This window comes from Nomia melanderi, chromosome 6 (genome assembly GCF_051020985.1).
Source record: "Nomia melanderi isolate GNS246 chromosome 6, iyNomMela1, whole genome shotgun sequence".
Lineage (NCBI taxonomy): Eukaryota > Metazoa > Arthropoda > Insecta > Hymenoptera > Halictidae > Nomia > Nomia melanderi.
This window is the reverse complement of record NC_135004.1, coordinates 5401046-5428731: the sequence shown is the minus strand read 5'-3', so window position 1 is coordinate 5428731 and position 27686 is coordinate 5401046. Positions and strand designations below refer to the sequence as shown.

Here is a 27686-nt window from a genome sequence, read left to right as displayed (position 1 = left end):
TTTTGATTTGTGTTATACATATCTAAAATGTTACATGAACGTAGGATTAGCAATTAGACGATAGACTAAAAATCCCGCATTATCGCGGTGCCGGCGCTCAATGTGTTAACTCTTTCACAAATAATATATTCTGGGACTGCATTTTACCAAAAGCTTTATTACACAAATTTACGAATTGATTAAAATTTAGTAAATCACAAACAAAAGACGCGTTTTTCGTTGTTAATGCTTTTCCAGCTCCATTTTGTTTCAGTTATATCGTGTATTTGGTGGCGGTACTCACGGGGGGAAAAAAAGGAATACAGTTTCATGCGACACGGCGCATGAATTATCGCGCGGAAATGCGCGCACCCGTGGGCAGAACTGAAGGATGACCGTCGAGGGAACCGTTCGTTGGTCTGCATTAAAGCGAACTTGCACTTTAAGGAAGCACATTGAAGCGCAAATCAAAATGCAGTCGCTACCGGAAGAGTACTCGACCAGTTGGAGAGCCCTTCGCTATTACTGTGGAGGACTTCGCAGTGCTTGACGAATCACTCACTAATTGCATTCGTGACATGGTCCAGAACTAACAAATGGTTTCTTCACTCGAAAAGTGTCGGCCATTTCTTTTTTTCCTCCATTTAACGTCTCCGTCCATTCCCGCGTACGCGTCTTTACATTCACCGCAGGCTTTATAGATTCATCAACTGGAAAGGATACGTAGAATATCGAGTGAAGAATTTCACATCCTCTCAAAGTATTACGCGAACTGTTGAAAACCCAAATGGTGTAAGTCGCAAAGTTATACTTACGTGATGATCGCAGAATCTAATCAACATAAATACTAATAGAAATACTAATAGAATTGAAAGGCAAACTACAAGTGTAGTTTCTTAGAAAGAAAGTAAAATATAGAAGATCTTTCCCGGCTTGTCCCTTCAGTCGATAAACAATAATTCAAAAATATTATTGAAAATAGAAATTAGTATTATTTCAAATCAAACTCAGCAATAATGTTTTGAATCATCTCTTTACAATTTTTAAAAAACACTTCAATGTCAGATCCTCGTTATTTGAAGATGCATTCCTTGCATTTTTGTATCGATAAAAAACAGAATAATCATTCAGCTAATAAGCGAAGTAAAGAATTAATTGGAAAAGGAGTCGATCCGATTTTGGATCTCTGTTAAACAAGTTCACTCTATTATTCTCTATTGTCCTAATGGGAGATGATCGTAAGACTCTCCTTGAGTGTCTCATTACGAATCAAGGGTTCCTTAATGGCACCTAGGAAATTTATTGGCCATTTAACGGCAAGGACGCGCCGAGAAACGTTGAAAGATTGACAGACTCGAGTGCGAATTTTCTCGTCAATCATTCAGCTCCCCGAGTCCCGAACGTTTTCCACTCGTGAACTCGCAAATGACGTTTGGAACGTTTAATTGGAAAGTGATTTATACCGTTTAAACGTGAACATCCGGCAATGGATCGCGAGTGACGGAACACCTGGTGGTCTGTTCCATGAAAAAATAGAATTTCTAACGTGTCAGAGAGTCGCATGCCATGAAGCAACGTCCCTGGCGTCGCGTCGTACACGCAACTGTATCGTATTTTCATTATCATCAAATTGGACACGTAGCACAGCCACGAATTTTAACAATGGCAGCCTCACCATACTTGCCTACGTACGCCCAACACCCTTTATACGTTCCCCTTGCGGAAACGCGACGTCTCCATGGTTACAACATTGAAACCCCGCTAGGGGATGACAAAATGGAGAGGCGCATTACTCGGCCCGACAAAGGCAAAGTAGAATCGAAGAACTTCTTCGGCTACGTACTTGTATTTGAAAAGTCGGGACGCGTATACAATCCGGATAGAAAGATAGAGGGCGGGTGCGGAGAAAGAGAAAAAGAGACAGAGGCCGACAAAGTTTCGCGCAAATGTACCCCGGTCGATGATTAAAATTATTCGAAGCGCCGGAAAAAGAACCGCTTCTGATACCGGTGAATTAACAAATGCTTTCGCGAGCAACCGTTCAAAGAGTTCCACGAGAAGTTTTTTCCTCGAATAAACAATGCAATCTGCAACGAGTGCCATGGCAATGAGATCGACGGTGCTCAAGGAAATAAATGAAAAATGTTTCAGTGACGCCGGAAATCAATTTTGTCGAAATTAAATGCGATTTTCGCAAGCTATTAAACGTACAAAATGAAACCATTGCAAAAAATTAAGAAAATAGAGAAATCCCATTATTTTTTAATAAGTTCATCTGAGGACAACTGACAAATTACTTCGTCCTTTTGTTTGTAAGGGAATATTGGTTTTTGGATATTTTCTGGTTTGATTTTGAAATTGTTTAAACCCATTCAATGAAGTTATACAATATTTAATATCATTTCGGATTAGATAGCAATCCATGAAATACTTCGGACTTCCAACTACATTTTCTGTATAAAATAATTATACACAGTTCCTCTCAAAAACGAGTAGAAAATTTGTATCCTTGCTTTGTAATAAATATTTACCTAATTCGGAGTATGAGGCTTATTTGACTTTACTGATCAATAGTTTTCTTGGACACTTTCGAAGCTAAGTAGACTATGAGAATCCATGAGATCGACTAGTTCCTCTAGGAAACGATAAAATGGAACAAGAGAAGCAAGTATTTCCCATGTTGCATTTCGCACATAGAAGGACCGTGTCAAGTTATACAATAACTCCATCGAATTCGTCCCACGACAAAAGGGGAGTGAGATGAAGATCGCCTCATGTCCGCGCGATTTGCGTTGACAACGTTGAACGGCGCCCACATTGACACTATCTGTCATCGGAGAGCCAGCAGCCCGTGGGTACCGACGAAAGGACGTCACGTCTGACAATATGCAACCTGGAAACGGGCAAGCCTGAAGATCGTATCATCGCACTTCCTAGTGCATGCCAAGCTGCTTGCTCGTGATCCAGACTTCATCGACATTCAATGATTCAATGACATTTCCGAAACAAAATCGAAGTGTCTTATCTATCAATGCAGAAAGACTATTCAACTATTTTTTATCTTTAAAACAAATTGTTTCTTCGTTCAGAATTCTTGGGTTAACGCTAGATCACTAAAAGTTAAAGTTCAGCAGCAATGATGTATCTTCTATTTTCTTGACAAATCATATAGTTAATTTAAAAATTACATATTTAATATGACTGAGTAAATACTCTTATGTTCCTCAGCTCGTTCTAACTGTTATAAAACTGTCCTAGCGACAGTTCATTTCAGAGTTAATGCCGACAGATCCCTAAAACTTTTGTGAGCCTTAGACACAGTGGCCAAAGTGGTTAAATCGATAAGACTGGACTTGAACAGAACCGTCCAGGAACTCGTCGCTCCAGGAAAAAGAACGAGAAACGAGATGGAAACAATGTGCCCTCCCAACTCTGTAAACAAAGGAAGATCGTCGAGGAAAATGGCGACTCGATACACAAGCGTCTAATCCCGGATGAGACGACGGATGTGACGGGGGCGGGTGACGGAGGTGATGGTGGAAGCGGGAGGCGATGCAGACACATCTCTCGGATTACGTCTTAACAAGCTCCACGACGTTCATTTGTCTTATCCGCTCTCGCTAATGCGACAGCAGCTGTTGAAATGATTAATTCACCGCGAGGATGCTTCTATGCCACGTACAGATGCACGCAGCCACGTTCACGCGCTCACACCGACTTCCCATTATGGTCCCAGCACCCGATTAATCAACTCCCTTATCGTTACTATAAATACCGTCGAATGTTTAATTAAACGGCGCTCGCAATCACGTTCGTTTGCCACGAATCCGCTCTGCGTGTCGTCTCGAGATCAGCCGGGGCAGATCCTGGAAGCAACTCTTACGACGCTAAAGTAAACTTCAATTTTATCGAGTGCTTGAGTTTCAAGTAACTTCTTTTCTCGCATCGGTGCCTAGTCCCTCCTTTGTTAATGGAAATTTGAGAAAACTTTCGGCGAAATTTTTTTATTTTAAAAAGCAGTTTTCCAACGAAGAAGATCAAAGGAATAGTTTACAAAAGGAGTAACGACAGTTATCAACATTTTGGATATCCCAGTTTTAAATCTGAATAAAACTAAAACTAAAGGATTCTCATTCATTAATGAGCATGCTTCCAGAGTAAATATTGGTACACTGTTTCCCTCTGATAGCCTTAGGTATAATACATAACTATCTTTTAATACCTACATTCATGACGAGGAAGAATTAAAAACTGCATAACAATGTCAAATAAACAGTTATTACAAAGGCCAATTTATTCGCACACAATGCAATATACTAATACTTACAATAACATACACTAAGGTGTCATAAAATTAATCAATCATCATATAATGCATACTTTTGCATTTTCCATATAACCGGATCAAAAGTGACGTCGAAAAATCGCAATTTATCATAATTCATGGAATAGTTAGAGGGAACGAAACCTTACAATGTTCCGCGTGCATTGTCAAAACAGCGCCGTTGAATAACACGAGATCTGATCGGATTAACTTTCGATTTCCATTAACCACCTGTCATCGACGGGGATGAGGATCAGTAATTGTTACCGATCGATGACTAATCCGCTCTGGAATTGTTAGTATTCGCTGTGTAAGGGCGCGCTAACTGACTCGATTACGGGTACGGGACCCCGCGAGAACAAAGGACCACCAGTGTGACAATTGAACTTCATCGCGCTGATATAAAGTTACAGATGCGAGAAGGGAGAAAATGAGAGGCGAATATTAAGTCGACGTACAAAATGGCCGTCACGAAAAAATAGGGACACATTCGTTCATTCCTCTTGCTGCTTCTCTCTTTCTCTATATACCGCATGCTATGTTCACGGGAGTTTGAGCATAGAATCACAGCGCATGCGCCGACGGAACGGATCGAAAGCCCCGCCCGGAGACTGCCTTTGTTTAATCCAACGCACCTACGCCCACGACATGTGGCCGACAAACTACGAATTTGCCTCTCCACGGGATCCTAATCTTCATGTAGCCCCGCTACACACCACAGATGCTGGAAAACGCGTTGCTGGCGGGGGAATCCGATGACGTGACGTTCCGATAAGTATAAACTTACACTTTTGTATCGCGAATTATCAGTCTTCGACAAATACTACGAATGTAAAATGAAGATTCCTCTTCGTATGATTGTTCAATTAGTATAGATTAAATTGCAATAGGAGAGTGCAGAATGGTACTTTGGAAACACTTAAGGAATGAAGTACGGAATGCACGCGAGTATTCAGTTCTTTGTATCACGTTTTAAAACATTTAAAACATGTGCAATTTGTTAATGAATATAAATGATGTACACCTGTATATGAATTATAAGACATACGCACCTGGTTTTTTTTATTTAAAAAATTTGGTTTTATTTTGATTATTTGGTACGTAATACAGGTAACCTCCGTATAATACGACACTTCTATAATTCGAATTCACTCTAATACAACTTGAGAATTGGGAACAACTCTCATATAACACGGCATCCTAGAACACGTTTCGATAATTACAGAAATCCCCGTACAACACGGAACAAAATAAGAGCTTTTAAGTGCGCAAGATAACTCATTGGAAATTTTTCATTTAAGCGTGTATGTCATATCACATTTTCTTGCAGCATTTTAAAATTTATTAGAATTTGAAATCCTATTTTGTTCGTGGAATATTAAGTTAGAACTTAGTTAGAATTTAGAACTTGGTGTTTTCTTTTTACTACACTATGCATAAATTAACATTTCTTGGGTGTGTATTATTAAACCTTTTTTTAGAAATGATAATTATATTTTTCTAATTTTTTGAACTTTTTCAGTCTCCTTTTTTTTTGCACCAGTTCTTTATTTCATATAACATGCATTCGCATATCGCGGCAGTTTCTAGGAATGTAACAACCGTGTTATAGGGTGGTTATTTATAATTGTGAAGCATTGAGAATTGAAATGTAAATTATCAATAAGCGAATTATTATAATGAAAAAAAAATATCGAAAAACCATTATAGCCATCTCGTGCCTTTCTGACTTATAGCATACGTTAATAAGGAGTGTAATTAATGTCTAAGTATTTACATATATACAGGGGTGGGAACTTATACTCTGTATGGGAGTAATGAAAATACTCTGCTGATAGAAGTACACTTGGTCTATCTCGTTCCTCTTATCCAGTTTTTACGCTAAATTGTAGATGGGTAAAGGCATTATTGGTATATATTAACTTTCCATTTAGCTTGTCTTCTTATCTCATCAAAGTGTTTAGCTTTGTTTTGTAACAAAAATGTAATCGTAGAGGTCCACCTTTAGTATAATCATTGAATAAATTCTAATACCTTCTAAGAAACCTTCTAGGTTAATCTGTAGTCTTTTTTTTATACAATATCTATTGTAGTGGTAGATTGTTGTGGTAGATTGTTGGAATGTTGTTTTCATTTTGAATAATTCCTATTTTATCCTGGTGTGTAAACAACTCCGATGCCATGTAGTCTGAGGTGATCATTCTATTGCAATTATGCTTGTCCTCGCATCTTAAGTTATTTAGAACATCATTGTTTAGATCATACAAGGAGAAGAAGTAATTTCTGGTTATTCTAACATAGAAGTTGTTGACTCTAGGGATGTTTTCTTTGTTATATAGATACAAATTGGAATTCTGAGTTTCTCCATTGTTGAGACATCCAGAGCATTGGGGCTGGATAGGTAATTATAGGTTTGATCAGTAGTAGGTAGTAAATTAATTTGGCATTGACTCTGTAGGTTTTCCTGGCTTTGTATATTTGATGATGGTATTTATACATTTTTAGTAAGCAGACAAAGTGTACTCCCAGGTACTTAACTGACTCGTTATTTGGTATTTCACTCGTTATAAGTTAGATTGAATCCTTTATTATAATTTTGAAGTTTTCCAATATTTTAACAGCGTTAAATGGTATTTCATTGGCCGTTTTTCTGAAGATTATTACTTTGGGCTTTGTGGGGTTGATTCTGAGATTCCAGTCTAAGTAATATATGTTAATTTGATTTTTAATAGTGTTCAATTGTTGGTTCATTGTGTTGATATTTTTGTTTGCCACATAAATGATTAGGTTGTATAAGTTTATTATTTCACTACTGAATATATTGAATAATGTTAGAGATGTCATTGTTCCTTGTTAAAGGAAGAATTGAAGGCTTTTTCAAGATTTATTAAGGCTGCTCCTACCAACTTGTCATTCAGGATATGGTTATTTAGGTCTGATGAGAACTTATTTAATGCATGAATTATGGAATGCTACAGTCTAAATCCAAATTGGTTGACCAATATCTGCTGTTTGTTTTCGTGTTGCCCCATTCCTTATGTCTGGCATTAAAGTCTCCTGTTATAATGTAGTATGCATTGTTTGTGTAAAGCTTGAAGTTGTTGAAAAAGCACTGTTGTTCTTCTATAAAGCAATCCTTATTGCGATATCTTGCATATATGCTAAATATTAGCAAATTGGCATTGATGTTTGTCTTACCTTTAGTTACTGTTCGAGTGTTATAAAAGGTTTCTTCCTGTGAGTTTTGAAGTTGAGTACTGGTGAGATCTTTGTCCTCTAATACGTGTACTTACTTCTTACTATAAGTGCATTATTATATATTTCAGGTGTTTTTGCCGTTCGTTTTGGAAATGAACACAAAGTAGAGGAATGCCCAAGATTTATGTTCGATTGAATATTATCCGTTACCTCTGAAGATGGCGTTCTAGAGCTTCCCGCCATTTTAATATTAATCCCATGATTTTTGGCATTACCTAGTTTTAGTATTTTATTTAGCTTGAATGAGTTGGAAATGTTATCATAGTGTTTCATTGCTTTTTTTAACTGTCTGTGTAGTATGTCGTCATGATTAGACGAGTCCGATTTTCTCTTCGCAGCCGGAGCGTGCATGGTGTGTGAACATCCTTCGGCTCCGGTTCTTTGTGTGCTGTAATGTACTTCGAAAATTACGTTTCTATTTTTTTTTTTTTTTTGAAAATAGTTGTATTTAGTAATTAATTTCACCGGAGATGATTGCGCCTTTGCGCTTCTACGAATAGATAATTGATATCCTCGGAAGTTGACTGTATTAAACATTCATTAAGATATTTATATATAGCACTAACGTGTTAACTAGAAACCTCCGTTGAAGATTCGACATACCATGTGGTAGCGTGGCCGAGCGGTCTAAGGCGCTGGTTTAAGGCACCAGTCTCTTCGGGGGCGTGGGTTCGAATCCCACCGCTGCCAAGTTTTTTTTACAACATATGCACTTTATATTTATAAGATCACAATGATATGTATGATGTGTAAGGTAAATGAGAAATTTTTTAATAATAATTTAAAGTAACGTTCATTTAGTTGTATAACACATCACTGATTATTAGTTTTTCACGAATATATATTTCATAAGAAGAAATCTTTATTATCAGCAAACACGTTATCTACCGTAGATCATTTATCATGAATTTGTTGATATACAAATTTATTTATTTATGGAATATTTTTATCCAATATGTAGTTTAGAAGTTACTTTATAAAACAGTAATATACTGCAATTATTTTTTAATTCTGATTCATTTTACGCTTTATATCCTAGACAATAGACAGAATAGACTAGACATCTTATGAACTTCGTATCCAATGATTTGAAAAATTTAATATTGAAACAAGAAAATGAAAAAGAACACATTTTGTACTTATTTATTTATTTGTATTTATTTGTACTCTGTTAGTAAGGTTGTAAGTGACGTTAGAATGGTAAGGGGGGTTTCGTCACCGACGAGGTGTTGATAAAGTAGGAAATCATTATCATTATTAACGAAATCATTTTAGTGATTTATAATAATATCAGTATTTAAATATATTTTCATAGATTTATCTATCAAATGTATGTGTACAACATATAAGATTTTCCAGTTCAGTACAATCTAATTAAAGACAATTATACCAAGAGGAAGCTATAGGAAGAGAAAACTATGGAAACATATTACAAAGAGGAATAATATTTTTTATTACAATTTTTATTACAATTTATTATACAAATTATTAAATATTTATTTACAATTTTTTAAAGTGCGCTATATATGCACAATCAGTTAATAATAAATTATTATTATTTACAAAGTGACAATTATTTTATATATAATTACATTTTAGATAGTTATGTACCGTATTGCACTACAAATATCTCGTAGTCTATTAAAGTGGAACGAGCTCAAAGTTCAATCCGAGTCCGGTTAAAATTGAATCATCATTCCTAGAGAGTTCTATCCTCGAAAATCTCCTATAGAGGTCTCAACGCTTCTAAGAAAAATAAATTCAAAAAACTTAGTATCTAACCGCTATAACATTATATAGTAAAGTACCTTCTGATGTTAAGTGTAAGAAAATTCCTCGCTAACAATGATGATATTTGCAATCATGTGTATTCAGACGAACGTCTTAATCAGTGATTCAGTAGTAATTTCAAGAAGCCCATACATTCTACGATGTATATTCGGTTAACATCGTAAACGGTATCGATCCTTATCTCTAGATCATTCACAAGAAGCGTCTGATCATTTTTTGCTGTAGTCGTGACTGAACACACGTGCACTCTGGAACGAATGCGCATACTTATGTAAATATCTACATATACACGTACACACACATGTATTCAGATTAGTACAAGTTTGTCTGGTTCAGCGAATGTATTGAACTTATTCAATGGGAGGAAACATTTAAACATTCAAAATAAAAAGAAGCAATTTTTCATTTTCCTTTATGAAAAACTATGTTTACAAACGAGAAAGTTGTTCAGATATCAACGTGGGAAATAATTAAATTACATTTTCTTTCTTTTGTGTGCGGTTTATATTTAATAATAAAACGATTTCTGAAATGGGCTTGGAATCCGAAAAAGTTTTTCACGATGCAACAACGGGACAAACCTCCGCCGTGTTTAGTTGACAACAACTTAGGAACGCATTCTTACGTTAAAATCAAGGTAAGATGTAAATGATTGTTTCAGTAATTTTTTAAAATATGTGACACAATATTAAACTTTGTTTTGACAGTAATCCAAAAATACTGTAAGAACATTCGACCTCTGATAAACTCTTTACGACGCAAACTGACTTATGCACACGTCCGATTTCGATCGGTAAAACTGATCGCAACATGTATATTTTTTTTATATATATACATGCTGTGAACTGTTACATCGATTTTCTTTTACTTTGATAGTAACTATTATAAAGTTCAAATTTTTTGTTCCACTTTCAACAAAATTTAAACAGAAAATTAATATAATAAAAAAAACTTAAATTATTCATTTTAATCAGCATAATAACTTCAGAAATTTTTAACATAAAATTTACATTTAAATTTAATAATATTTATAATGTTATTAAGTAATAACTTTTTGCAAATAAGCAGAGCATAATAGTTCATGATAAAAATCAAGTATAATTTATTTCTTGTTTAGGGTGTAAAGTTTCATTATGTAGAAGCTGGAAATAAGGATAAACCACTTATACTACTTTTGCATGGGTTCCCTGACTGTTGGTTGTCTTGGAGGGAACAAATACCATGCCTTGCTGAACATTACAGGTATAATTTCATGTTTAGACAAATATGTATAATTATTGAAGTATTTATATTCAATGACATAATTGTGTTCTTAAGGGTAATAGCAATAGATCTAAAAGGATTTGGTGACAGTGATAAACCATCAACCAAACGTTCCTATAAACTTGAAATATTAATAGAAGAACTGAAACAATTTATTTTAACACTTGGAGTGAAACAGTGCAGTATAATTGGCCACGATCTTGGTGGACTGTTAGGATGGTACATGGTAGCTTTATATGAGGATATGATTTATAAGTTTGTTGCAATTTCCTGCCCCCATCCCAATTTTTACTGGAATAGATTACCTGGGGACTCTGTGTTCGATTCAAAGTATATACAATATGTAAACAAATATTTTTTTATTGTTTCATCAGTTATATAAGTTTTTCATTAATCTTACTCTATAGGTGGATACACTTCAGTAGATTACCATTCCTTCCTGAAATAGATGCTCTTAAAGAAGATTTATCTATTATAAATGATACTTTCCAACATCTTCTAGTAAACAAAACAAGTACTGAACAAAATTATGTAGAAGCATATAAGTATGCATTTAGTAGAAAAGGTAAATATTGATAAAGTGTGAACCAATATCTGTTTAAATACATAGATGATGATAAACATTTCTTTCTATAGAGGACTGGACAGGTGCGATTAACTATTATAGAAATCTTCCTTTCATAAGACTGAATACAGAATCTAATGCACAGATTTATACTAAGACATTACTTATAACTGGAAACATGGATCCACTTGTAACAATAGAAAATATTATACAAAGTTCTGAATATGTTGAAAAATTTAACGTGAAAGTCATTTCTGGAGCACAACATTTTCCACACCAACAAAAACCAGACATAGTAAATGAAGCCATTTTGAAGTTTTTTATAGGTAACTTATTTATATGATATAATTACATTATACACTTTCAGAAAAATAGTCAGTAAGTTATATTTCAGGTACAATAAGTACTACAGAAAAAACACCACCCAAAAGTATGATGACTTCCTGGTGGGGATCTTTAAGTAATACTGTCAAATATGGCAATCATGTAATTGATACTGTTCATAGAAAAACAAGTGGTGTAGTCCATGGTTTCCCTAGTAAAGTATTTTACATGGGTCAAACTACGAATTAAGTCAAATTTAAGAAACAGCGAAGTTTCTAATATACAAGCATTTACCGTCTTCCACATATACCTCCTTGGTTACTTCCAATGATATAATTATTATTTATTTTTATATGTGTGCATGCTTTAAACATAAGATATTTTACTAGAAAGAAATCTTATTTTTTTATATGAACAAATCAGATAACTATTAGTATATATATATACTTACAGAGTACAAATAAATACAAATAAATAAATAAGTACATAATGTGTTCTTTTTCATATTCTTGTTTCAATATTAAATTTTTCAAATCATTGGATACGAAGTTCATAAGATGTCTAGTCTATTCTGTCTATTGTCTAGGATGTAAAGCGTAAAATGAATCAGAATTAAAAAATAATTGCAGTATATTACTGTTTTATAAAGTAATATATATAGTAGTGCATAATATTTAGCTTTAGTATTAAATTATATAAAGATCTGTCTTTCAATAGAACAAAGCAGTATACATAATAAAAACAGTTTTTAGTGAGGCAAGCATAAAATGATTTCTTAGAAATACTTACATGTTTAATAATACTGTAAATACCCTTATCTAAAAAATATGAGGAATAGATGGTTACATAAATTATAAAAACAGACTTCATGTTTTGTATAGTGTAATATTAGAATAAATCTGATACTCGAGATTTGATCTTTAAATAAGTCTTTTATATTTACAAAATTCTTTCGTTCTTCAATCCAAATATCATTTCGATGTATTCTCTCTATTCTTTTTCCTATAACACATAAGGATATTTGTGACATTCTGTCTCAAACTATCATCATTTTAACTATCTTTATTGCTCATACTCACTTTCCAAAATTTTCACCATCTTCAATAGTTTCAGGTAATATGCAATTCATTGTTTCTGGTAAAAGTAAGCATAACGCAGCACCGAGTAATGGTCCAATACCAAATATCACTGGTGGTAACCAAGGTTTAATTTTTCCCTAAAAATAAATAACATGATTCAATATATATTAACATGTTTCATAAACAGTTGGTACTAGAAGTACATAGGCAGCTCACCATAGTTGCAATATAAGGTGCAATCATGCTCCCAGTTCTTGCACAAACACTTCCTAATCCAATACCTACGTTTCTAATTACGGTAGGAAACACCTCGCTACTGTATAGATATACAGTTGGAAAACTAATTGCCATTCCTGCGAGACCTAAATTAGTTAAACATATTGTAAGAGTCGAATTTGATATCACAGTCAATAAAATCAGGCTTATGCCTGACAAAAGATTGCCACTTATCAAAATCCTTAAACGGGATACACGCGATATCAAGACAAGGACTACTATAGTTCCAGGCAATTCAACAACAGCTGAAAAAAGAGATGGATTTTTAACATGTATAATCACTTTATAATATAGATTTACCTTTAAAATATATTTTCTTGGATTAATGATATTTTCTTAATTAAATAGAAGTAAATAATTTACCTGACACAGCAACATTTACAAAAATATTGCCATCGAGATAACCCATATACTGCGCCAATCCAAAGAAACAACTACCGCAAACAAACCAATTAATACATATACAAATTGTTTTCAGTCTTAGATTTGGTGTCCTAAACAAATGCGTAATATTGTATGTCTTTTCATTTTCTTTGTGTTTAATTCTTGCATTAGTTTCATATGTCTCAATTGCTGTTTTAACATTTTCCACAGGTATTTTATTTCTGCCAGCTGCTTTGACTAAGATTTGTTCTGCCTTTGATAGTTTACCTACAGCAAGTAACCATCTTGGCGATTCAGGAATAATCCTATAATGAATTAAGTATAATTAATCTGTATTCAATGACGAACTGTGAAAGCTAATAATAAGGAAATGTTTTGAAATATCGATTATATTAATATGATTACTGTTACATACCAGTAATATGATAGCAAGAAAATTGAAGGTATAGAAATTGCCATTTGGAACCCATCCCATGTACGTGTTAAGTATGAGATCAAAGGATTCATTAAATGACCCAACAAGAATGGAACATGAAAGAGTACCGACATAATCGAGCGCCATTCAACTCCTACAATCTCCATAACTGGAATTCACATAAAAACGTATTTTGAAACATTAAAACCAGTGGTACTCTTATAACACAAATTTATTACTTACGTAAAACAAAACTGATGAGCATAGTACCACCAGTAGCTATAGCAGATATAAATTTAAATATTAAAAATAGTTCATACCAAGGGACAAATGCACTAATAAATCCAGTTAATGATTGTAATCCTATCGCAATCATTAATGGTCTTTTCCTGCCAATTCTGAAAAAATGACTTAATCTATTTAATGTGTCACTTTATACCAAACAACTATCATAGTAACCCTTTTTCTACCGTTTTATTATTCCAAATGTATGTATATATATTTTTTTATTAATTTATAATAACATATAGCTTACCTATCAGCCATTATACTGAATACTAAATTACCTATGAGCACCCCAAGCATTGTACAAGTCTGCACAAAATTTGCTAATTGTTCTCTGTCGCAGACCAAATCCCACTGAGAAAAATGTAATTTAATATTTCAAGTTGCATTTATCAACATATAAGATTGAAGCAATATAAAAGACTAAAAAAATTGAGCTCACTTGAGTTATAATGCTTTCTTTAAATATGCGTTTGTCGTATTTAAAACTAGTACATTTTTCCATAGTACCATTTCCGGTATCTACATAGCATTTCATTATTGTGGACTCATTGGTTGTAGATATTGGTGCAGCACATGAAAAATTAGTTGGTGGTGCAAGAAATACAATTGATAGTTGATGCCAAGCAATTGGAAATTTTACAAGAGATAATGCCACAGCAATCACAATGTGCCATGGACCCATAACACCCATCGCATTTTGTATGACATCCATGGATGCATGTTCTGGAAACATTCTTCTGTTTAATTTACACAAAATTTACCCATACGAGAATTTCATGTTGCAAAGTACTGGTAATTCAAACCATTCAGTGTTTTCAATTATTTTTATATTATTTGGATAATAATGTAACACTTTAGAAACTTGCTATAAAATAATTATGATATTTAAATTAATTGAAAACACAATAGGAAAAATACATACATCATTTTATTTAATAAATATATTTTAATATATTTTTTATTAAAAGAATAAAACATACTTAAAGAAACACTTGCTAGAAAATTATTTTTCAAAAGCATAATTTTACACATATTTGTTTCGCCCGTAAGCAATAATATGATATTTCTTACAAGTTGCAGCTTTAAAAAAAATAAATGTAGGAATACTTAACTTACTGACATTTGAACAGTGGAAGCAAAACAATCATTTGAAAAATATAGATAAGTTTAATACAGGTCTGTAACTAAAACTTTAACTAAGAATTATAAATTACTGATACAATTCTTGGCATTTGAAAATAGCTGAGTATTATGTACTAATAGTACTAAAAGTAGTACTAAAATGTACAATCTAACAAATAAATAATTTCAGTTTCTTGCATTGTGCGCGCTCTCTTATTGAAAATTTATTATTGGAAGTTATCACATTTCCAAAAATTTAGTTGATTTTTAAATAAAAAATCATAATTATTAATTTCATTATTTTTTTAACTCTGTCAGCAAAGTTTCAATCGGTGTTTCGCATGCGTATCGAGATGATGTAATAAGAAGCGCGGTTAGCACCGCAAACTTGAATGTATAATTAGATTTGATCCGCTTTTGAAAACTAATACGAATAAATGTAGAACTATGCTAAGTATATCAACTTACCTTTCATCGCCCTTTCAAGCATTATATCCAAGTACTTATTTTATGACTTTATTTTAATCTGATCAGTTATTATCACCACAAAATGAACTCCGTTCCTGAGTACTGAGAAATCTCTGCTACTTTTACGTTAAGCGATTTAAGCGAACTAAAACGAGTTAGTCCATTCTCTTTATCTGTTTTATCGATGTGTCATGACCCATCTCAGATAGAGCGCAAAATACTTTAAAAAATATCTACTTTATCGATCAATTTAACAACAGCATTTTTTAGCTTTTTTAATGTAGTATTTTTAATTGTAATTCTGATGATAGGGCGTACTGTTAAATTATAAATGTGTTAAAAGACCGTATTATTTATTTATATAACGTAGTAAAAACAACCGAATAGCGCGAAATAATAAATAATCCTAATTACATAAAAGATATAAAAATTTTGTTTTATGAAATAACGTTCAAACAAACGCAAATGAGCTTAGTACTTTACTCGAAGCACGTTTAGGTTTATTTTGTTCATCATCAGAGCTTAACTTTCTTTTCCTTGATTCTGAAGACTCTGTAACATCGTCATTTGGCGGAGGTTCAACCTTCGACTTATACCTTGTTAAAGCTGTTTTTGTTAAATCAGCAGGACTTAACTCTGGAAATTCTTCTTGCAAACTTTTCTTGTTTTTAGCATACCAACTAATAAATGTCTCTTTTTTTGGTCCATCTTTTGTTTCCTTTGACTTTAATTTGGAAGGAGCGGATGATGGTACTGATAACTTTTGCGGTTTTTCTGGAGTAATATCCAATAAAGCCAATCCTATATGTTAAAACAAATTTGATTCAAGTATTATTATAAAAATTAAGGTATAGTTCGAGGTATAATATCAAATCATAATACCTTTGGTTGCAGGTGAGTTTCCACTTTTCAAGAATGGATTATTTCTTTTCATCGATAATGCTTCACTCATAGACAAAGGTTTAATTTGTACCTCTGCTTCTTTTTGCACTGTTAATGCAATTGTGGATTCTTCAATCTCATCATTTTGGATTTCTTCGTCACTTTTGCCTTCTTCTATATCATTATCTCTACTTTTTTTCTCTTCTTGATCCTGGTCCCGTTTTTCTTCTCTTATATCAGCAATAGACTCTAATTTATTTGACAGAGCCATTCGGTTTATTCTTCTTGCATATTTAATTGCTAATTCTATGACTTTCTCAGAAGCAATTTGTTCACACAGTTCCACTGCTCGATATTCCAAATTATTTCGACAAGCAAGCTAATTAAATAAAATTAATCAATGTAAGTGTTTATTTAACTCTTGATCATAAATACGAAATCATATATACCGCAAATAGTGCCAGCACTGCTTCATTTTCTTCTATGGGATTGCTTCCCAATTTCCATAGTTTCAATTCTTTTTCAGACTTTTCGCTCTCAGGTTCGCACACCGGAGGAACTAAAGATACTTCTGTTATTACAGGGCGAGGAGTTGTTGGTGGATAATGACTTCCTTTGCATAAAACACAGCGGGCAATACTTTGCTGTTCGCTGATCCCAATAATGAAATAATGATCAGCTCTGCCCTTAGACTGTTCAAATTTGTATTAGTTAAATATATTGTAATATATAATATAATAAATAATATGAACATATAAACTCTGGCTATTTAAAAAAGTTCAGTTTTATAAACTAATTTGTAAAAATAAAAATTGATCATATGTATATCTTCCCTACTTGGTTACTGTTCAATTAGAAATAAAATAAACACTTTTTACAAATTTTCGTATACGTACAGTTATATAATGTAATAAACATACAAGTACCTGTCTATTTAAATCGCTAGCAACTTTCCATAGAGATGATTTTTTGTTATACACTCTAATGATATCATCAGTATCCATAATAACAGGAGACCCAAGATCAGTAAGTCCTATCCACATAAGTTCTGATGAAGGAGACAGTGGAAGAGATAATTTTCGACTGTATAAAGTTAAGCCACGAATTTGAATCCATAGTAGACTCATATTCTGATCACCCGAAGCACCTATTTTAATATTTTTATTATATTACAAAATCATCTGAAAATAGGCAAAGGAAGGAGTGATAAGTAGTAAATAAAGTGTACCTATTCCACTATGATAAGCAATTACTAGAGCATTGTTAAGGGCATTCATTGCAACTACTGGACCCGATAAAGATATAATTTCACGTTGTGTGCCTCCTACTGTAAAAATTCTTAAATTCCTTTTTGACGTTGAAAGTGCAACAAAAGTATCACCAGCAGCAATACAATGTCCTTCTTCATCTTCAGGAAGATCCAAAAACCATTCTTTGTTTCCAGAACCCCAGCCTATTTTTAAATTGCAATAATGTTTGATTATATCTAAATTATAATACTTATTCTTTTTATGTTTAGCATATAATACTCACCCTGTAATGCTATTACAACAAGTTTACTTCGTGTATCGCTACTTGACGGACAATTTAATGCAAGTGCATATGGCGATAAGGCTGCTATAGTATGCCTTAAATAATTATTAATGTGCATGCTGCGATGAATTGTAACATCATGAAATTCAACTTCAATACCAGATTCATCCCCATCTTCTGCAGTAAAACATCTTACCATACCAGTATCATTCCAAACCTATATACATATGTATTCATGCGCATACACATATTTCTGTATTCTTGTGTAATATTATTAAAACTATTATTTAAATTATATTTTAATATTTATTACCATAAAACGAGATAATAAATGTGCTGGAGATGAACCAGGTTGAAATGGTGGTTGTAAATTAATTTCAGGTGTAAAATCAGTTGCCTCCTGTGGTTTCACAGATTCTACATCAGAATGGCTTTTTTCATCATCTTCAAAACCCACAGATGCTTTAATATTATTTAAAGATATAATATTTTCCCCGTCAACATCTTCTTCATCTGGCAGGTAGACTCCATTGTCTTTCACATCTCCATTTGCTTCTATCTTTTCTTCACCACCATCAGGTTTCTCACAGAATATCTATACAAATAAAAAGGATAGAAATTATTTCTAACACTAAAAATTATATGCATAAATATATTTACCACATCAATGCATCCTAATTGACCTAAATGATCACAAAATGCAATTTCATCCGATTCATCTAGACTCCAAGACAGTGATGTAATTTTAGCATTTTGCTGATGTTCAATATAGCCAATCAAATCTTTTGTTCTTACATTCCAAACAATTATTTCTCCATTTATAGTGCTAGCAGCTACAAATGCACCACATTCAGAAAATTTGCAAATACTAATTTCCTGTATTGCGAATAATGACATTAAAAAATATTACATGAGTTTACTAAAATATAAAATTTAAATTAATAACGTACACTTTTTATATTAATGCATTTTAAATGAAACAATTCTTTCCAAGAAGATCTTTCTACTATAACTATATCTTTTATATGTGGGTATGCTAAGTAACCTCCATCTTTAGTTTCAAAGGACGGGACACAATATGCTTTTGCTGTAAAAAATGAATTACATTTGGGTACAATATTATTCCAAATATTAACAACACATTTTTCCTTAATATTCCACACTCTTATTGATCCATCTGCGCTTGACGATGCCTAAATACAAAATTACATTATATGATTAACTGTTGTTACTGCTTAGAAAATGTAAACTAGGCAAAAATTTAAATTAATTATAAAATGTACTTTACCACAAATTCTTCTTTAGGATCCAATGATAAACCTAATATTGGAGCTTCATGACCAAAAAGCTCTATATTATTCGATGTATTAATATCAGTGACGTGTATTCTCATATCGCTTTAATAATATTATATGAGTTAATACATGAATTTTTATATCAATATATGACTGTAATAAATAAAAAATATATATATATATATATATATACATCACATACCATGATCCTGATACTATAATGTTACTATTTTTTGTTGTTGCTAATGCAGACACAGGTGCTGAATATCTGGTAACTATTCCTTCCTTTTCAAGATCCGGATAGTTAAGTATTTGAACTGTGTTATTATCATTACCAACAAATATTTTTCCATTCTGAAATAACACACTTATGAACAATAATTTACTGTTAAAAATCTAGTGTCATATGAAAAAAGTTATAATTATCAATTAACATGAAAAATATACTTTAATGTTCATAATATTTGTATCTTACTATCATACCTTTGATATCACAGATATAGCTTGTTCTGAAACACAACTTGCGGATGGGTCATCATCCATTAAATTTAACCAGGATCTAACATCTCCATCAGATCCACAAGTAATAAGGCCTCTCCTAAGTTACAAAATATATTATTTTTTAATTTAAGTATATAAATTTTTACCTTTCAAATAAACGTCTTGAAGCTCTTAAAAAGTTTTTAGCTTAATACAAGAAAGATCTCATTAAAGACTTTTAAAATAAATCCTATTATACATTAAATACTTTATTTAATATAATGGAAAAGATAATCTTTAAAATATTTGTTAATGATTTAAGTTAAAATTTGTCAAATGTTATTTACCTTTCTCCTGTAAAATAACAAACATCCGTATGTCCTTCTGGGTGTGCATAACGCATAGGTTTTTTGATCAATGGCATTTTTTAATATATTTCTACAAAACGTTTTTCTCTAAGTAACTCAGTAAAATCCTTATTGCAAACTTGCGCCCCTTTGTATATATTCTTTGGCGCGCATTCTTGATCATTGATTCGATCAAATATATTATTCGCGTATTATGTATATATACATGTACTAAAATTTATTGAGTTTTCAATCGTTTTCATCGTAATTATGTATTTATTACATAAAATATATAAATTATTAATATGTTATTGTAGTTTATCACATTTTAAGCAAGCATAATCAATAACACATACTAATATCAACCAATAGAAAAATATAGTAAATGTATAATAAATTTGTATGAAAGTGTACAAAGTTTAATTTAAACAAATTATTTAAATAAAGTATAAATATTTAATTTTATAAAATAAAATTGTAAAATTCTTCTAAAAATATTCCATCTAGGGAATTTCATAGTATTATAGCATCATTCTGGAGCACATGATCAAATTCTTCTTCTGCTACTCAGTTCTGTGCATTTGATAGCAGACGCAGCCTTTTCTAGGGTGGCCGAAGGTGCAATGAGGAGTTTATAAATTTCGTCATTATAAGATTTAAATTTATATGTTAGAATGACCATGATCTCAAAGACTGCAATGGGTATTGCCGTTGGCATAGCTGGAATATTCGTTGGATATTGCTATTATTTCGATCAGAAGCGTCGTAGTGATCCAGATTTCAAAAAGAAATTGCGTGAACGTAAGTGAAGCTATAATCTTCTTTCTCGTTAGAAATATATTTGAACCATGTGCATGTATGTACATATTACTTTTATACAAAAACAATTGCGGTGTTTTTATTTGAATGGTTGCTACTACAAATTGAACAATTTTTCTCATAACATCACGTTTTTATTCAATTAGATTTTGCATTTCCAATACTTAGTGTTTCAAAATTTAATATTGGTTATATTAACTTATAATTTATAAATTTAATAAACTGTGTACTCTATATAAGAAAAATAATATTAGTATTTTATATTTATAGGGAGAAAGGCTAAAAAGCAGTCTCAGAGAGAAAGTCAGGAGTATTCAAGAATTCCTTACTTGAAAGATCAAGAAGATGTACAAAGATTTTTCATACACGAAGTCAGTATAAAATATTTTATTTTGATTATCATAGATGATTTTATATTTAATAACTTATGGTATTTAAATACAATAAAAATGTTCCACAGGTTCAACTTGGAGAAGAAAAGCTTACGTACGGTGATGTGGATGGTGGAATTGTACATTTAGCAAATGCTGTATCAGTCTGTGGACAACCAACACAATTATTACAAGTTCTTCAAAAGACACTGCCACCACAAGTATTTTCTCTTTTGTTACAACGATTACCTGCAGTTGGTCAAGCACTTAGTCAGGTATGTAATCTCATTTATTAAATTAAGAAAAGAATGTAGGAAAATTTGGTTTTTTTACTTATTGTTACAGAAGTTAGTACCTCAATCTGCAATGGCTGAGGAAGATGTTGAATAAAACAATATATAAATTGCGTTGAGTATTTCAAAATAAAATCTAACCATTAGTAGAAAGTGTATCCTTTTTTTTGATAATGTAGACATTTGTGTGGCTTCAATTTGGTCAATCCTCTTAAATGTACATCGTGTTCTCCTTAATTGAACTTCCATACTCCTTAATAATTGTACATCAATTAAAAATATAACATTTATATGCATTTAAAGTTGCAATGGACATAACTTTTGTATTATTTTGTTAAAATATAAAGTCTTCGTTGAGAAATTACATATTAATTATTTGAATATTTTGACTGCCACAATGATTACTCATAATATGCTAATGAAGTACATATTTTAGTTGACATGGCAGCTAAATATATATGTATTCACACGCATATATATATATATATATAATGCACGTAGAATATAGAGATTTCTATTCACACATAGTCTAATGGCTTTATATTGTATAATTGCAATAAGCTGATCACATTAAGGATTTCATAAATTCACAGAAATACAAAAATCTAACAACTAATTAAGGAGTATAACAATTACTTCAACATTAGAAAATTAACAATGAATTTTATTTTAGGGAGATGTTAAAACAAATTTACACATTAGTTATATAGAACATTTACTCCTGTAATAAGGAATTCATGTAAAATGTGATCTTAAAATCATGTACTTCTCTTCTGGATGCATTTACAGATGGTTACAATGAATACATATATTTTATAGGGGGTTTGCACAAATCTATGCAAATATGTAATCTACCTTGTGAATATAAAATTTATATTGTAATAGATGTATCATCTTAAGCATAGATAACATGACATTATTTTCAATGGTACTCACTAGCGTACAAAAACACTTTATAATTATTTTTTGTATAAAAAAAATATTCTATTCTTATAAAACTAAGAGCAATTAAACAAATTAAGCAAAAGTCATAGTGTCTAACAAGTAAAAATGTACTTTGTAGCAGGAACTATACGGCGTCGATTAAAGCGACTTGGCCGTGCTACGAAGAACTTTATGTTCGCGTTCACTTCGTTGATGATGATTCTCGCGGGATGGGCCGCGCCGGGGATCTTGAATTGGAAGCTAATTCTACGCCATGCTAAGTATGTGCGTCAAACTTTGTGTCCTTAGAACGGTCAGGCGGCTTTTATTGAACAATATCTTCCAAAGAACGGCAAGCCAGTTAAAACTAAAGAACTTCAAAGAAACAACCCCCTTATTTCCTGGCGCGGACTATAGAGAAGGGCTTTTTGGCTGCTTCTTACCTCGCGTGAATTTTCGCATCTAATAGGTGCGCTCCAGGTACCGTGCTAAAGCATCTCCGACGCCAAAGTTAATCTACGATGGTAACAAATCTGTCGTTTACCTGTTGCGTGCCACAGTTTGATGAAATCTGTATCATGCGAAAACCAATTAAATGTTACTAATAAAAAAAAAATTCAATAATACTCTAGTATATATAAATATATTATATATATAAATATATATATAATATATATATATATATATATATATATATATATATATATATATATTTCTTGTGTGTGTGTAATTTAGTTAGTTAGTTTGTTCATAGGATAAAGTTTAAATATAATAATAATAATTTAAGAGTTTGTTTTGTTTTTATAATAATGTATTATAAGATTAAAAACATTTCAAAGAAAGAAGTACGAGGTTTTTCAGGTTTTATTTCAATAAAACAGATCTTTGTGTTCTCATATTTTTTAGTCAATATATAATATACAATTCTTTTACTTCCTTTAATTCCCCTTAAGTTACAGTAATGATTATAATTATACACAATGTTTTTGTACAAAGAATGTTTTTTTTTTTAAATGACAACATGTGAATAATTTCTACAATAACATAATTCGATTTTAACAAATTTATATATTCTTGCTTCAGGTATATAATATTTTATAAATATCTCTCATTATACATATATAATATACATAATACTAGATATTTGTATAAAAGATTAGTTTTCTTGACAATGACATTTGCAATAAAAGAAAAAAACAAAACAAAAACTGCAAATGCATGTATGGAATAGTTTTAGGCATTACTTATATATTTATGGTTTTATTAAAATCATAGAACACATTATAGATTATAATCCCTATTATACAGTTTAAAATGTTGCACCATTAGAAAATGAAAATATGGCAGTGTATAACTTGCACTCAAACTGTGTTTACTATGAATAAATTCTGTACAATATATTTTGTATGTACAATGTATATATGAATAAGTTTTCTCTTTGGCGAAGAGAGCGGAATTCAACTGTTTCTTTTAAATACATCTGCCAAAATGGCTGTAAAATATGAGGTAACAAATGAAACAATAAATATAACAACAATTATAAATTAAGTATAATGTATATGATTGTAAAATAAGATTATTGTGTCTGTCCTTTGTACTAATGTTAATGTGATGTGTTCATTAATTGTACATGCGTTTTATGTTGTCAATCAAACCAATTATTGGTAACCATTTGAAATTCTATATGACCTTTCATTATCAAGAAAAACTAATTCTTATAACAATATTTGCCGATTCTATTTTGAATTCAATATTTCATTTCTAGCTTGTGTCATGATATCGAGAGCATTTTTTTTTATAAGGCACTTTGCTAGGTCTTTCCCAAGTTGTTCAGCACCCATTAAACTTATACTGCTAACTTTACCAGGTGCTACGCTACAATATAGTTGCGGTTCCCGATATGGACATTTCCTGTAACATAAATGAAGTAAATATTGTGTTAGTAAATAAATTTGTTTAGCTAAATTTTATTTAAATATTTAAATTTGTATTACCCACCGTGGAGGTTTACCATCATCATCAGGTATATAAAGTTTACTTTTCAAAGTATCCTTGATCAGTTCTTGCCCATCTAAAGACCACACTGCACCGGTAATAGTAAGCTCTTTGTCCTTCAACATTGAAGAAACTGCAACTGGTGCAGAACATCCACCACCTAATGTTTTTAAGAAGGAACGTTCGCATACACATCTTAATGTTGTTTCTACATCATACAGTGGCTCCAAAAGGGGCAATAATTTCCAATCTGATTCCCGACATTCAACTCCTAATGCACCTTGCCCTACAGCGTACAATGCTTCCTCTGGCTCTAATAACTGTAAAATATTATAAAAATACAACCAACATTATAAAGAGTTATTACAATGTGAAATCCTTTGTGATACACCTGACCTTCGATCTACACAAATGAAAATTGTGTAAATAGAGTCTGTCGGTACAAAAGAAAGCAAAATATTGAAAGGAAAAGCTGATATAAGTTTTAAAAATACATATTTATTTCATATAGTTAAACAAAAGAAATAATAATAATGACGTTTCAGAAAATAAAAGTACATTTTATCTGGTGTTACTAAATTCAGATCGCGCATAGAAACTACCACGTAAAGAATGTTTTAATTTACCGTATAAAAAAGAAACGCATAAATTGAGAGCCGAGTGTATATCTATGCTAAGAGGAAGTCCCTACTTAATTCTACAAAACTGTAGAATACTGATGAGATGCAGGGTATGTAAGGTAATGGTTGCATATGGAATTATGTTAAAAATTACCTGACTTATTCTATCTTCCCAATTCATTCTTTTCAACCCAGCAGCTGCCAAAATAATAGCTGCATAGGGTCCATCCTCATCATCCAATTTTTTTAATCTAGTATTTAAATTACCACGAATATTCTCTACTTTTAAATGTGGCATATTCCTAGCTAATTGAGCTGATCTACGCAACGAACTGGTACCAATTACACTACCTTCAGGTAATGTAGATAATGTTTTGCCTTTATATTTCTTAGACATAACAACAGCATCTCGTGGATCTTCACGCCTGTAATACATTTTTTCTTACAACGTATGCAATATATAAATAATAATTAAAAACTCATATTTTAATTAAAAAATTGTACAAAAAGGAATTTAATTAAATCTAATAAATCTACTTCTTTTTTCTAAATTTAGATAGACATCACAATGTCCAGAGTAGTAGTACATTCAAGAGTTACTGCGCAAACAACAAGTCTACTGTGCTGCCAGTATCATGTTTTTTTCATGAACATGATAATTTCATTGAAAATTTAAATTTCAGATATTTAGACCAACATTTTGAAGTACCAAAGCATGAGCAGCATATCGAATTCTACTACGTCAATTGCATTAATTTAATACTTACTTTAATATTGCACCTAAAGCCATTCCCTCTGGCAATAATGTAGGTAAATCTTTTAAAGAATGCACTACAAAATCCACACGGCCATTTTCTAGAGCCAGCTCCAATTCTTCTGTAAATAAAGACTTCTCTCCAATTTTTGGTAAAGACTTGTCCAAGATTTTATCTCCTTTGGTAGACATTGTGACTATAATATATAGCATTCATATTCAAATATAGATGTTTTATAAAAGTAACATATGTATATAAACTACTTATGTAAGTGCACAAATACATTTTTGCACATATTATAATTTATGAATTATATCAAACTTCGAAAGCGCATAACAATTGTAATGAACTTTCCAAATAATATTTAGCATTAGGTAAAAGAAGATAACAAAATTAAATTTAAATATATAATATTCACATACCTATTTCGAATTCTTTTTTCGGATGATATTCTTTTAAACATTTTATAACGTATCTAGTCTGAATCAAGGCCAACTGAAATAATTAATACTGTATGTTATATAAAATCATAAAATTTGTCTATTAAAATATTATACAATAATCCGGTTTTGAAAAAAGAAAAGTAATGTTTCAAAATCTGTTAAAAGAACATTTTATTCTATAAAAACCAATGATACTTTTCAAATATTCAACTAGTAAATGATTTACCGACACCGTCTGATTAAGAAATGCTGAGTAATTGAGAGTTGAAAAGAAACATTAATTACAACATTCTTTGAATCATGCATTATAATTTTACAATCTACAAATAGAACGTCATTTCATATTTCATTGAGGGAATTTGAAAGAAAATAGCAATATTTTCCCAAAGATTTAAGAAAAATATTTTCTTTACATCTTATTCGTTTCCAAGATTAATATTGGTATGTTTATCTATTCAATATTATTATTATCATCATCATCTTCCCGATCAAGGAACGCATAAATCGTTGATGATTACATTATGGAAGAAACAGCACGGAGACGGGGAAAAAAAATAGACTTTCACCTTCTTAAAACAAGAATAATATTTGTACAATCTACCTCGCTTTTCCGAGATCCAACTCGGATTACGTCACGTTTGTCCGCACTCGTCATCACAGCAATTTAAATTTTTATTTCACTCGCGTACTGACTGCAATATGCTATTCTGTGCGACTATTATTATATAAGGAATTTATCCTATTTTGGAATGTACATTATTTCTTAAAGACACGAAGAACTAAATTAGGTCAAAGACACGACGAACAACTTTCATTTCACTTGTACGTAACCCTCCAACACGTTCGCGACAACTTTAATGCATTACTGGATTTATAACAGTTGAATGGCAATTGGGAGATTATTTCACAGTTACTGACACTGCAGCAGAACGTGAAATTAATTAAAATGATGGATATGATAGATTCTACATCCTTCTTTGTGTCATTTTTTCGTTAACACAAAACAATTCGGAGCTCACAAACCGACCACTGCCGAATGACTGAACTATACGCAAAGCACCATACCAATAGCGCTTCAGGCGGATGTCAATTGAAGACAAGTATAGCTTAAATGCTCTTGAATGCGCATGCCAATTGAAATATAGCAGACACTATATACTGCTGCATTCGATTAAATAACATATCAGAAAATTCTTTTGAAATATTACTTGTAGAAATTTTACACTATATCAGTAAATACTTGATTCTTTTACTGTGTCTAGAAATTGAATTATTACTTGTAACCAGAAACTTACATACTTCTGGAGTATTTAAACTAAAGAAACAGTAATCTGAATTTATTTACAATCTTCACATTCTTTATTGAAGATGTTTAACAAAAAAAGTTACATAT

General features: G+C 31.7%; 5 protein-coding genes, 1 long non-coding RNA gene and 1 other non-coding gene across 14 annotated transcripts; 3 read left to right on the top strand and 4 right to left on the bottom strand.

The window, feature by feature from the left end:
* The first annotated feature begins 8169 nt into the window (after positions 1 to 8169).
* TRNAL-AAG (transfer RNA leucine (anticodon AAG)) lies at positions 8170 to 8251 on the top strand. The gene has a single exon. It is a non-coding gene; the product is annotated as a tRNA-Leu (tRNA).
* Positions 8252 to 9084: 833 nt separating this feature from the next.
* On the bottom strand, positions 9085 to 10265 carry LOC116427862 (uncharacterized). Its single transcript, XR_004235168.2, has 3 exons — positions 9978 to 10265; positions 9370 to 9600; positions 9085 to 9307 (listed from the first exon to the last, which is right to left on the bottom strand). It is a non-coding gene; the product is annotated as an uncharacterized LOC116427862 (long non-coding RNA).
* On the top strand, positions 9578 to 13186 carry LOC116427839 (epoxide hydrolase 4). The gene is made up of 6 exons (XM_031978643.2): positions 9578 to 9989; positions 10470 to 10594; positions 10670 to 10945; positions 11023 to 11180; positions 11252 to 11506; positions 11575 to 13186. Exons 1-6 carry the CDS (start codon positions 9777 to 9779, stop codon positions 11751 to 11753), a joined length of 1206 nt encoding a protein of 401 aa, XP_031834503.1. The 5' UTR covers positions 9578 to 9776; the 3' UTR covers positions 11754 to 13186.
* LOC143174572 (organic cation transporter protein-like) lies at positions 11573 to 15688 on the bottom strand. 5 transcript variants are annotated; one of them, XR_012998729.1, is made up of 11 exons: positions 15537 to 15688; positions 14386 to 14669; positions 14194 to 14297; positions 13902 to 14056; positions 13659 to 13827; positions 13223 to 13548; positions 12800 to 13104; positions 12584 to 12720; positions 12448 to 12506; positions 12294 to 12322; positions 11573 to 12086 (listed from the first exon to the last, which is right to left on the bottom strand). XR_012998729.1 is itself a non-coding variant. In XM_076368169.1 (10 exons), exons 1-9 carry the CDS (start codon positions 15556 to 15558, stop codon positions 12476 to 12478), a joined length of 1533 nt encoding a protein of 510 aa, XP_076224284.1. In that variant the 5' UTR covers positions 15559 to 15688; the 3' UTR covers positions 11573 to 12322; positions 12448 to 12475. The 5 variants fall into 5 exon arrangements, 3 of the variants coding, with proteins under 3 accessions (XP_076224284.1, XP_076224283.1, XP_076224285.1); XR_012998728.1 differs by having other exon boundaries at positions 12294 to 12506; XM_076368169.1 differs by having other exon boundaries at positions 11573 to 12322.
* A 299-nt stretch (positions 15689 to 15987) lies between these two features.
* LOC116427852 (WD repeat and HMG-box DNA-binding protein 1) lies at positions 15988 to 20435 on the bottom strand. Of its 2 annotated transcripts, XM_031978666.2 has the most exons (13): positions 20074 to 20435; positions 19730 to 19844; positions 19449 to 19600; positions 19240 to 19348; positions 18902 to 19144; positions 18612 to 18827; positions 18265 to 18546; positions 17952 to 18168; positions 17647 to 17871; positions 17345 to 17565; positions 16868 to 17110; positions 16419 to 16797; positions 15988 to 16337 (listed from the first exon to the last, which is right to left on the bottom strand). In XM_031978666.2, the coding sequence occupies exons 1-13, from the start codon at positions 20148 to 20150 to the stop codon at positions 15988 to 15990; spliced, it is 2829 nt and encodes a 942-aa protein (XP_031834526.2). In that variant the 5' UTR covers positions 20151 to 20435. The 2 variants fall into 2 exon arrangements, with proteins under 2 accessions (XP_031834526.2, XP_076224282.1); XM_076368167.1 differs by lacking the exons at positions 19730 to 19844; positions 20074 to 20435 and having other exon boundaries at positions 19240 to 19399; positions 19474 to 19588.
* A 195-nt stretch (positions 20436 to 20630) lies between these two features.
* On the top strand, positions 20631 to 23125 carry Tom20 (translocase of outer membrane 20). 2 transcript variants are annotated; one of them, XM_076368172.1, is made up of 4 exons: positions 20631 to 20874; positions 21163 to 21263; positions 21353 to 21538; positions 22620 to 23125. In XM_076368172.1, the coding sequence occupies exons 1-4, from the start codon at positions 20748 to 20750 to the stop codon at positions 22641 to 22643; spliced, it is 438 nt and encodes a 145-aa protein (XP_076224287.1). In that variant the 5' UTR covers positions 20631 to 20747; the 3' UTR covers positions 22644 to 23125. The 2 variants fall into 2 exon arrangements, with proteins under 2 accessions (XP_076224287.1, XP_031834515.1); XM_031978655.2 differs by lacking the exon at positions 22620 to 23125 and adding an exon at positions 21609 to 21709 and having other exon boundaries at positions 20632 to 20874.
* Positions 23126 to 23528: 403 nt separating this feature from the next.
* l(3)02640 (porphobilinogen deaminase-like protein l(3)02640) lies at positions 23529 to 27378 on the bottom strand. 2 transcript variants are annotated; one of them, XM_031978623.2, is made up of 6 exons: positions 26895 to 27378; positions 26273 to 26345; positions 25863 to 26046; positions 25250 to 25520; positions 24479 to 24795; positions 23529 to 24391 (listed from the first exon to the last, which is right to left on the bottom strand). In XM_031978623.2, the coding sequence occupies exons 1-6, from the start codon at positions 26946 to 26948 to the stop codon at positions 24217 to 24219; spliced, it is 1074 nt and encodes a 357-aa protein (XP_031834483.1). In that variant the 5' UTR covers positions 26949 to 27378; the 3' UTR covers positions 23529 to 24216. The 2 variants fall into 2 exon arrangements, with proteins under 2 accessions (XP_031834483.1, XP_031834492.1); XM_031978632.2 differs by lacking the exon at positions 26895 to 27378 and adding an exon at positions 26707 to 26867.
* Positions 27379 to 27686: the final 308 nt, after the last annotated feature.